Source organism: Numenius arquata, chromosome 3 (assembly GCF_964106895.1).
Source record: "Numenius arquata chromosome 3, bNumArq3.hap1.1, whole genome shotgun sequence".
Lineage (NCBI taxonomy): Eukaryota > Metazoa > Chordata > Aves > Charadriiformes > Scolopacidae > Numenius > Numenius arquata.
In genome coordinates, this window is record NC_133578.1 from 24560394 (window position 1) to 24576193 (window position 15800).

Consider the following 15800-nt stretch of genomic DNA (forward strand, 5'->3'; position numbering starts at 1 on the left):
CACAGTATAAAGTAGTTGGAGGTCAGATAAAGGGATGGGAAGGGGAAAGTTAACTGCCAAATTGTTTAAAAATTGGAAAGACAGTAAGATAAGAAGATGGAGATGTTCCAGAGAGCTGTTCTATTAAGGACTTAAATAGGGTGTTATCAACAAATGCAAAGTGAATAAAAGCAGCTTTAATAGCAAGGAGATGGCAGCTAAAAGAGGGACAAGTTAACTGCTCAGAGAACCATCACTGTCAAAGCGACACCTTCTCACCCAGAGGTCCCTGGTCTGCCTTCATTTAAATGAGGTCTGTTTACTTCACCGCCATGGTGTTTGCATTTCCTTATTTTTTTACACTTACTAGAGAAATTTAACAATGAGTGTGTGAGGCCTGTTTCTTGTTTTGCTTATAATCAGAATTGTTAATTAAAGCTCAGAGCCGAAATTTGCCTGTTGAAGGCAACCAGACAGCAGAGATGCATGTGCGGGTTGCATGAATATTATCCATCTAGGGCCACCTCCTTGGGACTACTGGTGCTACCCACGTAGGAGAGAGGAGGGTTTAGTGTTAAGATCGCAGGAGATACTACAGTGCTGTAATTGAGAAATCGTTAGACAATATGTATTTACACACTGACAGTAAATTAGCTTTGACAGTGACTGAGACAGCATATTTACAACCTCCAAAGCTACTATTTTAGCAGATGTACAGATGTGCTGACATGTTAAAAGGGCAGTAGCAGATGAGAAGGAATAGTCTGTATGTAGGCGAGGATAATGTCTTTCAGTAGACGAATACTGGTAATGGGGAATATTAGTGGTATGTCAGAAAAATGTATCACAAAGGTGAGCTAGGACCGGAGAATAAAGACTGGGACAGTCTGAGTGTTCATAGCAAAGCAAAAAAAAAAAAAAGATGCAGATGAACTGTGTCCTGAAGTGTGCTGACAGATGTTTGGAAGAGCATCTGTTTGGAGAGTCAGAGTACAATGCCCGGATTCTGCAACCTAAGAAGGGAAGTTGTTCGCATTTATTTTTGCCTGGTGTCACATCTTTTGAGACTCGAATAGTTCATCAAGACTTGGAGCAACAGAAAGGCAGACGATTTGCTGTGCCTCTAAGACGGATCAAGCTATCACAAATAAAAATTTTGAAATAAATAATTTCAAATTTTTTTCTGGGGAAATAGTAGGACAAAATCCAGCGTGGTAGGTAGCTGTATGAAGAGAGCTGGAGAAGGGAGCAGGCAGGCACACATGTGTGCACGCACGCACCCCGGCACACAAATAGGTGGAATTTGGAGGCCAAGACCTAGATCTGCCCTGAAGAAGCTGGGGAAGCTAAACAAAGATACTATGGATGCTCACCATGAATCTTGTTACTTGATGTTTATTTTTAATGCTGAGATTCAACCACATGCTGCTCTAAGAGGATTGTTCTGTCCATTTTAGTGCCAATCACAGTCTCCCATATTAAGTTCCAGGCACTGTTATGCTGCAGCTTAGCTCATCCCGAGCCGGGGAACTGCGTGACTCTCTCCAAGGGCTGAGAGCTGAAAACTTACACTGAAGATAAACAGACCTGCAGCAAGCACTCCATCTGTCAGCAGAGGTTTCGCCCAGCATACATCTTCAGCAATCGTTTACAGGGTTAATGATCATCCAGGGAGGCAAAGATTACAATCATCTAAACAGTAAGAGCTGAACACAGTGTTACAAGTGATCGATTGCCCCAGACAAACTGTTTGCTTTGCTTAGGACTGCAGCTCACCAAAACATTGTCCAGCAAACACTACGCAATGATGGAACTATTGCACAAGTGCCTAATTTTCCCTATAGAGCATTTCAAATGCCTGTTCTCCACAGACATGGCACATTCCTGTAGAGCATTACCATAATACAAATTATTTTATTATTATTTAAACTCACAGCAAATTATTTACAGCTGTTAGCAAAGTCGTCCTATTGGCTTGGACAACCAGCTGGGAAAGATGAGTAACTTCTATCAGTTGCCCCACCTCTCCTTATTTATTTTTGAGAAAAATAGGCAGCACTGTTAGTATTTCCACGCTGTTTTATTGAAACATACATAGGCTTGTTGCTTATGTTGGGTATTTACTAAAACCCAAAGGTCTTTGGCCAAAAGCAGCACTACTTTGTTTTAGCCACTAGAGCGAGCTGCTGCTCAACATTTGGATAAAATTTAGGTGATTATTTGTGTTGCTCAGAGGAGGAGGTGTCCTGTCATTTTGTCCCGTATAAGTAAAACTGAGATTCACACTTGCTCTAGGAATGATTTTTGTGATGCTGTGTCTGGCTTTAATGCTCATGATCTATTCGGCAGGGCAGGGGACAGTTTACAGTGAACAGAAAGAACTGTATTTAAATTTTTAAATTGTATTTAAAATGTCATACTGAGCACCCCAATTTGAAGGTCCCCCCATATTAGACATCGCTCAAAACGGAGAGTGGAAAGCAACCTTCCTAGAGCAGAATAACTGAGGACAAAGGTTATCCTATGGATGCTATCCTTTCCCTCTGGCCTAAACTTTTTCCTTAGGATTCAATTGCAGAACACCTCTGTTAACAACTGAAAATCCTAACCATTAATACTTAATGAATGTGGGGCTCCTTACAATGGGTATTAGCAGGTAACAATATGAGGGCAGCAACTGCAATACAGTCGCTGGGATGCCTCATGGTCACAGAGCAGGGCTTGGTGATAAAACAGGGCAAAAAATCCTCCTCTGAAAGTGCATTACCAGGGGACTTGATAGCAAAAAATATCTGTGGGACCCAACTGGCTGAGGCTGGATCCTTCCCACAGTAAAGACCAGTACCTCCTCTTGCTACATCAAGAGTTTCTACAGGCATAGTCAAGTATGACAGTCAGTCATTTCAGATTTGTGCATGAAAATCAAGTGCTTAGGCTTGGACTTTGAGATATTTCTGCTGGTTACATCTAGTGTTACAAGAGGAGTCATTTGTGACTGCCAATACAAAAACCGCAGAGCAGATATTGAAGCCAGCTTGAGCACTAAAGTTGGATACAGATTTACAGCTCAGCTAAAGCTTATTACACTGCTATTGATTTCACTGGAATTGTATCTGTGGGTTACAAAGTCAGACAGTCTTATTAATACATTAGCATTTTTAATAAATGGTAAAATGGATCAAAAGCTGGCTGACAGCCATTCAGTGTAGAAGTGTTTCTTGTTGGCAATGAAATGCCACTGAGCAGCAGCTCAGAAGTGCTAAGTATGGAGCCTTACGTTTTATTATTCCTGCTCTTTCCCAGCAAGGACCAATTCCTGTCTGTGAAACTTTCGGAGGCTGGCCAGGTTTTGATGGTTAAGATGCTTTCAGATGCTGACCAGGGTAGAAAATAGTTTCCAGTTGATGTTCATCCTTGCTGATTTAATTCAATAAGGCGACCAGCAAATACAGCTAATGTTCCTATAATACAAACTAACATAAATATGCCAAGGAGAAGATGATCAACCACCATCGCAACAAACTTCCATTCTTCTGCAGCCTGGGAAAGAAACAGAGGGGATGGTAAAATCTCTGCAGAGCCATGCTTCCTATGGGCATTCTTATAATTTACTCTCTTGAACAAGGGAAAAGCTCCTCCTTAAGTTCCACTATTATTGTGCAAAAAATACTAATTTTCTTCTCAAAAGCAAATCAGTGGTTGAGAAAGCCTAAGCTACCTAGAAATGCAAGTTTCAAGACTAAACTGTTTAGAAATCCTGGAAATTCAGTGAGCAATTTCATTAAAAAGAAATATTGAAAAGCTTAATTTTTAATCAAATGGTTGCCTTTGAAAGAGAGTTTAAAATGTTGAAAGCAAACCACTTATTTTGACCCAACTGGCTTTTGGGAAAAGCTATTGCTTTTTCATTCCCTTGGGATACCTAAGCAATAGTTGTTAATTTAGCTCTAGCCCCTGCTTTCCATGCATCATATACACTCTAAGGTCTGGGAAAAACCTTCTCTGAAGCTTTCTTAGGTTTTTTTTCCAGTTGTGGGACACTGTGAACTATTAGCTCTGTGACTACATTTTCACTGGATGTTGTTGTGGGAACCCAGCACTGTAAGAGCAAACAGAGTGCGAGGTGCTAAGGGCAGCGGGGCTCAGGATTTCCACCCTTTAACTCTGCTTTACAGAGTGACATGTACTGGCCTAAGACACCCTCTGCTTTTGCCTTAGTTGCCCCGTAAGTAGAAGAGGCTGTTGTAAAATATCTAGAGGACACTGATAATACTTTTTTGAGGTGGTTCATAAGTGCATAAATGAATGAAATGAAGTGGCAGCCTTCAGAAGTGACAACCTTCAGTTTATTTGGGGAACTTGACTTCTGAAACCCCCTGGAAGTGGTATCGGTGGTGCCCAGATGACACAAGCAGCTGGGCTCCACTTCCGAAGGGAGCACTTGCCAGTAACCCGAAGACCCTCTTTGTAAGCCAAGAAGGAAGCGAAGCCCAGAGGCGCTGAAGCCACGCCAGCCCTGCTGAAGATAACACTTTATCTGCAGAGAGGCACAGGAGTCATGGGCAACATGAGACTACAGCCAGAGCCATTCCACATGCTCCAGGAATTTAGTCACAGGAACAAACACTGTGGTGTAAATCCTGCCTGTGGGAAGGAGGTGCCTCCTTTTCAAGAGGGTGGCCAAATTATTGTCCTGGAGAACTCTTTCCATGTCTTCAGGCTAGGCTGCAGCTCAACAGGAAAGGTCTACAATCATTTAGAAAGGCAAAGTACCAGGACTGAATTACCTTTCCAAAAGCTGTGGGAGCTGTGATAACTGAAATAAGAGAGGGGGTTAATTGCACTGAATGTGCTAGAAGAAGGCCAGGCTAGGTTTTCCTGGGGAACACTGCCATATGTGACTCTACACGCATTTATCCTTCCTTTGGCTTACAATGTGGAAAAAGTCAGTAATCAAAGTTAGCTCATGACGTGCTTCACTTGCAGGGACTACTTGTAGCATTCAGGAATAAAACAAAACATCAAAATTGGAATTATCATTTGTAAATTACATTTAACGCTTCTCAGATAAAACTACTAGCCTTTTGGAGTTTGGCTTGCTTCCTGGCTTTTCAAAAGCGACAGGAGCTTGCTTACCACAGGGGGAAGATGCCTGAGTGGGAGACAGGAGGAATGTGTTTTGGAACTTGCTTACAGCTCTTGAAACTGCTTTGCTACTCACAGACACTCCATCCCTACAGCTTCACACACCACATTTAGAAAACCTTAGCACTGACACTTTTTTTTACCTTTTCTTTTTTTTGGGGCCAAGATTCAATTACCATCTGTGACAATTATCTGTTGTTCCTTGTTGACTGCATCAAGGGGAGAAGACTGTCCCCTGCTAAAGCCAAACCAGGGTTTGGAGTGTTTTTGTGAGGTGGGGATATTTTGCCAAAAAAATATGTAGCAATTTGAAAGCAAGCAATGAATCATGCACAAAAAATGCCTTACATTACTGGCTTCTTGGTCCGATTTCATCGTTTCCGCAATGTATTTGATTCCCTCTATAGCATTTTTCACATCTGGATTTTTGGTAAGCGGGGAGTAGAAGTTGACAGGCACAGAACCTGCCTTCCCAGAAATTTCAGAAATATCAATATCTTCTGCAAAAATATTTTTGTCTTGTTTATCCCTGGACGGTCGTTTCATCGTAGAGAAAAACATGATGTTTGGGATTGTGTCAATAAAGATCTGAAAAACAAAGTGGGAGAAGAGGACAGTTGCTGGGCTGTGGGGCTGCGCTGCAGATGCAGCTGTGCACTGAACAAAGGCAAGCCTCTCCGGTCCCAAATCGCTTCCCGCCCTGGATAAACTACAGATTCCCTTTCGGAGTATGTCACAGCTCGCGCCTCAACCACACTGGGGCTTTTGTCAGCCTTATGTCCCAGGGCAGACGGAGTCACCCGCAGGCCCGTTTTCTGGAAACCATTTCCCTCTGCCATACACACATCTACACATGAAGGGGGGTGTGACATCCCGGAGCAGACCCTCAGCTGGTGGGAGCTGACAGAGCTCTATCGACCTCATCTAATTTGGAACATATTGCCTATGAATTCGGCTTGAAGAATGGACTACAAAGGATCTTTTTTGGCTACTTACATTTGACTTTGCTATTATAAATGTTTGTTATACATGCATATAAGGTTTACAATAATTTCCTTTGGAGTAACAGAGGCTTGCTGCCAGAGCATATGCAGTGTTTGCCAGCTGAAATCTCCCTTCTGCAGGGGTTGTTTGGGCTGCAGAGTGAATCTGATGTAAGATGTAGCCTTAAAAGTATAATTAGAAATACATAGAACAATCTCCTATTTATGTCAAGTTTCAATATGAACCCAGGCAGGCTTTAAAAAAGGCAAGAATAACTGAATGGGTCCTCTTTGGTATCGTCTCCCTGGCAAAGAACTTGTAATGACCGACATCCAATTTTTTCTATATCTTGTGGTTACCATTTAGACCACTGTGCAAGGATCTCCTTGCTTCCCAAGGACTGCAGAGCAACTCCGCTGGAAAAGTACAGAGAAGATCGATCATAGCTTTTGCTAAACCGTCTTTTGCAAGATGGGATGGTGAACATAGGGATCCCCAATGGCCCTGTGCCCTGCCCTCACACGGGCTGGCGAACTCGACCACTGGCTGGCAGCAGTGCTTTGCCGTCAGATGGAGAATTAGACCAAGAAATGTAATTTGAGTCCAGCTGGACATTTTATTTTCCCTCTACCTTCAGCTGCCCATGTTTTGCTTCATCTGCGCCCTGCAAGACTCTACCCCAGTGGACAATTTTCTTACTTAAAGGTGCACTTTAGCAGTCTTGATGACTTTATGCATGCGCTAGGTAGTAAACACTGGCTCTTACGCCTAGAGAGATTTAAGGTGATGCATTTACTTCCCCAATTCTTGTTGACTTTTATTAGAAAACCTGCTAATAAAATATGGAGTGTTCAGTGGAAACCAGGAAACGTGCAAGGCCATAGAGCTCACCTTCCTGACCCAGTGTGGCATGGTGTGAGTGCTTGGGGAGCGGTGGTGGGTGTTGATGACGATGACCGTGATGATGATTGAAGCGATGACAAACACCATTGTAAACAACATGTATTTGCCTATCAGGGGCACTGCACTGGAGGTGGAGGGAATCAGCTCCACGATGACCAGAAGGAACACAGTCAAAGATAGCAGGACAGAGATGCTGAGAGTCATTTTCTCACCTGCCATAAAAAAAAAAAAAAAAAGAAAAAAGAAAAAAAGAAGATAATACAATTGCTGCTCCTATCATTCAGTCCAAGATGAGAGTTTATTTGAGAAGATAGGATGTGGATGATGGCTATTCACACAAGTACATCTGGAGTGCTATCATCTCTCCCGGCATCCAAAGCAGTAACTAGGCTGGCTGAACCTGAGAGCCTAACATAGCATCAGCTCCAGCATTAAGGTGGGAATCACCAGGTGTGACTGGGCTGAGGTATGGATGATGGATATGGGAAGCTTACTTGCTAGGAGCACTTCATGGGCTGTGCTTTTTGAATGATTAAATTTATGCACCTGGTTAAGGCTTGCTCCACAGCCTCCTGAGGGTTTGCTTGCCTTACACTCTGGCAGGCTCATGCTGGGCTGAGACGAAAATTGCACCTGACATCAGAGGTCAGTTGCCATTTGAGATCTTCCAGTATGTAGGACGTCAAAACTGAACCACAAAACATAATTCACGCATCTTTTTTCTATCTAGTTCAACTTTCCATAAAGTTTTCCACTTGAAAAAAAATAAAATAAAATACATGAAGCATTTCATAGAAGGGGCTTAATGGAATTGGCTGAATGGTCGCACCCAGAGGGTGGTACTCAATGGCTTTAAGTCCAGATGGAGAGCAGTGACAAGTGGTGTCCCTCAAGGGTCCGTGCTGGGACCAGTACTGTTTACCATTTTTATCAAAGACATAGACAGAGGGATTGAGAGCACCATCAGCAAGTTTGCAGATGACACCAAGCTGTGTGGTGTTGTCGATACACCAGAGGGATGGGATGTCATTCAGAGGGACCTGGACAGGCTGGAGAGGTGGGCCCAGTTGAACCTCATGAGGTTCAACAAAAGCAAGTGCAGGATTCTGCACCTGGGAAGAAACAATCCTCAGTATAAATACAGACTGGGGGATGAGGTATTAGAAAGCAGCCCTGAGGAAAGGGACTTGGGGGTGCTGATGGACGAGAAGCTGGACATGAGCAGGCAATGTGCTCTCGCAGCCCAGAAGGCCAATCACATCCTGGGCTGCATCAAAAGAAGTGTTGCCAGCAGATCCAGAGAGGTGATTCTGCCACTTTGCTCTGGTGAGACCTCACCTGGAGTACTGTGTGCAGGTCTGGAGCCCTCAATATAGAAAGGACATGGACCTGATGGCGCGGGTCCAGAGGAGGGCCACCAAAATGATCAGGGGGCTGGAGCACCTCTCCTATGAGGACAGACTGAGGGAGCTGGGGTTGTTCAGCTTGGAGAAAAGGAGGCTCCGGGGAGACCTCATAGCGGCCTTCCAGTACCTGAGGGGGGCCTACAGGAAGGCTGGGGAGGGTCTGTTTACAAAGGCCTGCAGCGACAGGACGAGGGGCAATGGTTTTAAGTTGGAGAAGGGGAGATTTAGATTGGATATTAGGAAAAAGTTCTTTACCATGAGGGTGGTGGAACACTGGAACAGGTTGCCCAGGGAGGTGGTTGAGGCCCCTTCCCTTGAGATATTCAAGGTGAAGCTCGACGAGGCCCTGGGCAACCTGGTCTAGTTGGGGGTGTCCCTGCTGACTGCAGGGAGGTCGGACTAGATGACCTTTGGAGGTCCCTTCCAGCCTGGACCAATCTATGAATCTGTGAATCTATGAATTAAGAATATGAAAATCTCACACAAGGTAAAATGAATGAAGTGGAAGAAATGGTTGTAGGGAGCAAGAGTTGCTCAGCAGAGACAAAAGAGGCCAGAATAGCCCAGGAGGACTCTGTGCCACAGGAGGTAATGTGTGTGAACAGATAACGACCTCTCTGCTCTAACCTCTATGGTGCAGAAGGGCCTCAGTCACCCCTGTGTCCTCACTTACTGCATGACGGACTAACACACCTACGGCAAAACATAAAAGTCAACTAGCTAAATCTTTGTTTAGCAGAAGTTGTGATTTCTGTGGGAAATCAGCCCAATTTATTTATATCAATAGTTTCAGCTTTCAGTGCTTACCCTTTATTTGCAGAATGTTTAGAGCCATTATTTTGAGCTGAAATGTCCCATTTTAGTAAGAGCTGCCCTTCGAGCTGGCTGGTGATTTCAAATACTGAGAATTTCCCAGAAACTTGTTAGAAGAACAATTTCAATGGCAGTAGAATGAATAAATTTACGTACCTGAATCTGTGGGTAGATAAAAAACTAACCCGGTTAGAAAGGAGAAGAGCAGGCAGGGAATGATGACATTCACGATGAAGTAGAGAGGCAGGCGCTGCATGAGGAAGTGGTAGGTGATGTCCAGGTAGGGGGTGTCAGGGCAGCAAGCATAGTAAACCCAATGCTTCCAGCCGCGGTAGTCCTTCATCACCCACTCCCCACTCTCCATGAAGTTACTCAGATCTGGACGATCACTCTCCTGACAGCAAAAAAACCCCACAGATTCTTAATATTAGATGATCTGAACAAAATCAAAACTTCGCGGTTGCTCAGAAACAGGATTCCCAATAACTCAGGCACTTCATGCATTTTTGTGAGCAAAACACTCTTACCTATGTTATTTTGCCTTAGAATATCATCTTTCACACAGCATTCAACTAAATATTTTACAGAAACAGTCAGGGATAGCTGACTGAAGAGAAAGATTGATTAAATATTTATAGACAGAGACATGCCTGCGGGGACAGGGAAAGAGTCCTTGGAAATGGAAAGTCATGACCAGGGAAAGAGCACCACACCCACCCACTCCCCTTAAAAAAAAAACAAACACAAGACCAAAACAAACAAGCAGCATAAGAAGTGGTGTGAAGTTGTTGGTGGATAGACAGGTAGGAGACTGCTGTTAGGGCACAGGAATCCGTGTATGCAGAATTTTAGAAGCCAAACCAGGAAATTTTGTGCTAGATCTCCAAATAGGGCTTTTCTATTTTATGGGTAGTGCCTGCTTATTTTTCAGTCAAAACAAAGTTATATTCTGTTCTAAATCTGAGATTTCCCTAAAAACACATCCAGGTCTTTACTACTTTTCCCAAACTCCTTTCTTACCGGGTTAATAACAACCACTGTACCATCATACGTCCAAGTTCCCAACTTCATACTGCAGTTCTGCTGGTCAAATGGGAAGTGTGTGACTATAATTTCACAGTAACTTTTAAAAATAGCTGGTGGTGTCCAGGTGATCAGGCCCGTGTGCTCCAGAAGGACTTTGGTGTACTTAACGATGGCAAAATCACCATCTGCACTGCAAAAGGAGCAAGGATATTAACAGCAACAGGGGCAGCACAATTAACATAGTCACAAAAGGATTTCTCTGGCTGCGGATCAACTGGTCTCCCCAGAGCCATCATGACTGCTCTTGGAGAAGCCTGCTCCAAGGCATGCTACCCACTGGCCCAGATGTTGTGGGAAAGCAGCCCCACCATAGTGGTGCTGCAGGGCAGAGCCACCTCTCTCTCCCCAGGCAGCTGGCACCCCCTTACTTGTTGTAAAGAACAAGGTCTGGCCTCCAGATATCATCTGAGGGGATGCGGATTTGTTTCACACCGCCGTAGTCCTCTGGATTCCACTTGAGGTTGACGTCTGTCCATTGCTAAAGAGGGAGGATTTCAGGAACTGAGGGCACTTCTGTGGGCACGCTTGGTACTTTCTAGAAACATGCACCTCCCTTACTTTGGGACATGCAGGTAAGTATAAACAGATGCTAGTGGGACCCTCAGCTAATTTTTTACAATAAGTTAAATTTTGGTTTAAGAAGCTTATAAAAAAGGTTAGAAAAAATATAAAAAAGAAATATATCAGAAGTCTACTGTTCGAAATACAACGCCAAATGCTTTTCTAGCACATTTTGTGCTTGAGACCACAGAAAGAAGAAATGCTCTGCTGGCTGACCCACCCGTCCAAGTTGACCCTAGAAGTGTAACAGAGCAGCTAATTCCTGGCTGTGTGTCTACTGCATTTATTTGAATCGGATGACACGGTTAGCAATGTTTAGAGTTACCTGTTTCAGGCGTACATTAGTTGTCACAATCTGATTTACTTCATCCTTAAAAAAAAAAAGAAAGAAAGAAAGAAAGAAAAGAAGGCAGTAGCAGCAAACAGCAGGATTAAGGGAGAAAAATTACTTCCTCAGAAAAATGACACCACTTGGCACTATCACGTAAGTCAGTGGTTCAACATGTACCACATGTTCATACCGTACCACGCTAATAAGCTGAATGAGCTGCAGCCCGACGGTGACGACGACGGCATCCCGATGGTCCTCCACTGGGCGCACCACCTTGTTGTAGTCCCTGAACAAGTCCTCGACGAGGCGAGTCTCGTCTTCATAGCACAGGGCCAGCCCAGCTGTGGGACAGCAGCATCAGTGAGATGGGACAGGGGACAGGCTACAACACCGTCAGGCTGAGGTGGGTGTGAAGGAAATACTGTCAACAGCAACCCACTGGTGGTGGGTTAACACCGAATCCTCTGAGTGACTCCTCATTTCAGGTGTGCATTATGTGCATTGCAAATACCGTCAGCAGGGCTAACTACCTATCTGATCTGGAGGTCGCCTTAGGAGCAACAACCTCCAGCCAGGAGATGAACAAAACCAAATAGCCATGGTTGCGGACATCAGACTGAGCATTAGGAGTCTCCTCCAGGCTCTTCCAGCCCTCAACTGTCCTTACATGCAATACTTGTGAGCAGTTAAGTGCAGAGAAGACCTAGAATCAGGGATTTTCAATGTGGCCGTCTCCACCTTCAATTCCACAGACTTACCTCTAACAGTAACATTAAAGGGCAGGGCCAAGCACAACAGTCATTGACTCCTTGCATCTGAAGTCTATGCGGGGCAAGAGCTCCTCTCCACGACGGGAGTTGCTCAGGTTGTGCTTGTGGTGAGAGAGAAGAAAACCATCCACAATGCACTCTTGTATTTCCCTCTCCCCAGGGAAGGTTTCAGCCCACAGAGAGCTGTGCCCACAGACTGCTCAGGGTGACTCATCTGTGCTGCATGACAGAGCCGTTGGAAGAAGAGCATCACGGGTGAAAATGGCAGGTTGCAGCTTTGTTTCAGTGCAGCTTTAGCAGCCCATTGTAGTCCCAAGAGGTGAGGGCTCAAATTCCCACCTCACAGGAAACCAGACAAACCCCATTTCCAGACCTCCTGTTGCAGAACCAGCAGGCACATCATGTGCTCAGACACTGTTACAAGGGAATAAAGCAAATGGAAGCAGGGCTTGGGCATGTTTTTGTATGTACTCCCTCATAAAGGTAGTGAGAAGGAACAGAACAGCTGAGCCTCGCTGCAAGCATTTTTGGCAGATCCCACCCTTGCCTTCCCCTCTCCCAGCCTGAATCCTGGGACGTTGAACTCAACAAGAATTTTGCTGCTGACTCCAAGCTAAGCCAGGATTTCCCCTTGTTTCCTAACTGCCTTTTCATCAGCTCCTTTTATATAGTTGAGCTGAGATGCCAAGGATTCTCTCTCGGCCTTGTCCTACCATGAGATGACATTAAGATACTTCCATGCCACTGAGAAAAGTTGTGGCCACAGGCAAGTGCTGCTCGCTTCCCCTGCCAGGGGGCTGGGTGGCGGTGGGAGGGAGTTGTCTTTCAATTTTTAAGTTATGATCACGGCATCATATCTAAGTCAAGCTCTTTGCTATGCTTTATTAATCCAATTAAAATCCTTCACATTGCTACCTTCTGGTGTGGCTTGGTAGGAATTTAGCATACTGCTTGAATTCATTGAAAAGTTTTTAGGATCACAAAATACTTATTCTTTCAAGGGACAGCTTAAAAAGAATTATCCTGGTACAACACATGCAGCTGCAAAACAATTCTTCTTCCTTGTCAGTAATTCCACAACTTAATGAAATTTCTTGTAATGAACTCTTACATTTCAGGCCATGTTTACTAGATCCTTTCACACATTTTGAAATACATGTAGCAGTAGAGTAAATAGGGGGCATAGCAAAAAGATGACAGAGAGAAAAACAATTAAACACAAACTTCTCACTTCAAACTATCTGATGTCTGAAATTACAAATATCTGAGCTGTTACCAATCCAAAGCTCTCATTACCCCAAAGCTCTCATTTAAACAATTTAGTCTGTTCATAAAACATTATCAGCAGGACAGGCTGCTCCCAGAACAGACATTCGCTCGTACCGACATGTAGGCAAAGCCCTGGTCCTGCACGCTCAGGAAGCAGCTGACCCCTGTTCAAGGCAATAGCTGGACCACCTTTACCTGCGGAGAGGAGGAGGAGTATGCGATGGGCCTTCATCATCCCAGCTCCTTCTTGCTGCAGTCATACAGACGGAGGGACACACAAAGCACCTTTAAGGTCTCTTCAGAGAAACATTGTGCTGTCTCCTGCCAGGGTGCTGGCAAAATATAACCACCGAGGTATTGATTTCCAGCACCTGTTTTTGGGAATGACAGCTGAGACCCACTGCACTGCCGGGTTAGAAATGGGAGCACAACATGTTTCACCAGTCAAGTATCTTCTGCAGTTTACAGAAGGCCATTTTTTCTAAGCGGCAACATGATTTGTGACTTAATAAACAAATAAATATATAAATGAAAATAAGAAAGAATTATCTGTAGAGTAAGCGAACATCTCTGTGAGGTCTCGGAAACTTCCCAAGCTGGAGACCCGAAGCTGTGCATCACCCTTTGTCCCCAGAGCAACTTCCTGATCTGGGATTTTGTTTCTCTGGGGGAAAACAGATCCCAGTCATTTATTTCTGATGCACCTTCGCCAGTGTACAGACTGTGTGCTGGGATGAGGCTGCTCCCTTTGCTTCATGGATGGACCAGAAATCATGGAATAAGTGAACACATACATTCAAGAAAGATCCATCTCCTTGAATTGCCTGGGATTTTCAGAAGGTGTTCTGTAGAGTCCTCCCCTTGAAAGCTGTTAACTAACCTAATTAACCTGAAGTAAGAAGGAAAACCCTCCCATAGATACCTATAGACTTACTGAACTGTGAAAGGCAAACGGTAGGAATACAATTGGCTTCTATAGCAGAGCAGATCCAGCAGATTCCTGCAGGGCGTGCTAGTGCTTGCTGATTATTGTCACAAATCACCTGGAAAAGAGGTGAAAAGTGAGGTGGTTGGTAATAATACTCAAATTATTCAGGCTAGCAAAGAAACTGTGAAGAATTTTTTTATATATATACATACACACACACACATATATATATATGATGACCTCCTCAGAGCCCACCGATATCACTCAGTAACAAAATCTTGAGATGGAAGGTTCTGTGAAGTGCTCAGCAGCATGAGAAAAGCAAGTCCATCTCTTCCTACCAAAGGAGATGTAGCAAACAGGAAAGATGCCACTATAAATCCATGGTGTCCTCAGTGCTCTTTGCAATTCTTAGTCCTCTGTTTTCAAAAGGAAAGTTGGAAAAGGCCCAGGAGAAAATGACAACAACATCCAAGGTACAAACTAGCTTCTATACCTGGAGCAGATAGATAGTATGAACCTTCAGTCTGGAAGAGAAGCCAGAGATAGAAAGAGCTTTGGTAGGGTCTGTAAAATCCCAAATAGTCCAGAGAAGGCAGATTTGGATTCACTTTCTGTCCCAGTGCAAAAAAGTAGAGGACATCAAGGGAAACTGAGAGTTGGCGGGCTTAACACAGTATGTCTGCAGTGAAAGTCGGTGCCACAGGAGTGTCTGGCTGCCAGAAGTTTGTGTGTATTCAGAAAAATTAGTTTGATAAATTAATTCCATACTATTAAATGCTGCCCCCTGCCTTCCCAAGAAGTCTGTCACAGAAGTCCCGGAGTCACAAATTCCAGGAGGCTGGGGTAGTGTCCTGGGCAAGTACTACCTAATGCTTAAGCTGTTCTTGCACTTTTCCCTAGGCACCTGCTCTTTGGAGGCGGGACGTTGCACTAGGTGCCCTGCCACGACCATTCCTACACACTGTTCCAAATTCCTTTTCCAGAAAACATTCCCCACAAAAACATTTCTTAGCTTTGCCTCTGGGTGACACCAGAAGAACTTTCTATTTCTTCTGGATATCCTTTGTGCTGTCTGCCAGCTGGTTTGGTGTTTCTTACTGGATACCTTTATTATTATTATATTTTTTCTTTTAAATCACTCACCCCCCTCCACTAACTTAGCATTCAGCCTCCGCATTTACATTTATCCTTCGGTAAAAACTATCTATCTACATAACTCTGACCTTGTCCCTGGCCTGTGCCTTGGCCAGCAGCTCCCATTGTTACAGATATCTTATTTCAAACAAGCGTCTGGCTGCTTCCAACCTTTATCCCAGGCCGGGCAGCTGCCGTGCCCAGCGGAGATACAATTGCACGGAGGCATTGCGGGAATGTTGACGATGCCCCTCTGGATCCTCTCAAGGTCTCCCAAAGCATTCCTGCCCACCCAAGGCAGGGCTGGCAGGTTCACTCTGAAACAGATGTAGGAGAGTGTTACCATGGTCTTCGGCAAATTATAGCTCTTGGGTAACATAAGTTTCTGTGGGTCTTCCCCACCCCCAGAAGAAAAGGTCTGGCTGCTTGGAATCAGCAGGATGCAGAATCTGTAGGAACCCCAGAAGGTCTGCAGCTTTCACGTGGGT

The 15800-nt window shown here is 44.4% G+C and overlaps 1 protein-coding gene across 1 annotated transcript; it reads right to left on the reverse strand.

The window, feature by feature from the left end:
- Positions 1-1365: 1365 nt before the first annotated feature.
- Positions 1366-13563, reverse strand: CHRNA1 (cholinergic receptor nicotinic alpha 1 subunit). Its single transcript, XM_074144744.1, has 9 exons — positions 13443-13563; positions 11404-11549; positions 11203-11247; positions 10685-10794; positions 10251-10446; positions 9387-9624; positions 7000-7223; positions 5473-5712; positions 1366-3519 (listed from the first exon to the last, which is right to left on the reverse strand). The coding sequence occupies exons 1-9, from the start codon at positions 13480-13482 to the stop codon at positions 3388-3390; spliced, it is 1371 nt and encodes a 456-aa protein (XP_074000845.1). The 5' UTR covers positions 13483-13563; the 3' UTR covers positions 1366-3387.
- Between the last annotated feature and the right edge of the window lie 2237 nt (positions 13564-15800).

What these genes read in the sequence shown, in the direction of transcription:
- CHRNA1 (XM_074144744.1), bottom strand. Translation starts at nt 13,482, where the DNA reads ATGATGAAGGCCCATCGCATACTCCTCCTCCTCTCCGCAG. An exon ending in GACCTTGTTCTTTACAACAA is followed by an intron (nt 10,447 to 10,684) that starts GTAAGGGGGTGC and finishes CTCCTTTTGCAG; the next exon opens with TGCAGATGGTGATTTTGCCA. An exon ending in CAGTGGTTGTTATTAACCCG is followed by an intron (nt 9,625 to 10,250) that starts GTAAGAAAGGAG and finishes TTTTGCTGTCAG; the next exon opens with GAGAGTGATCGTCCAGATCT.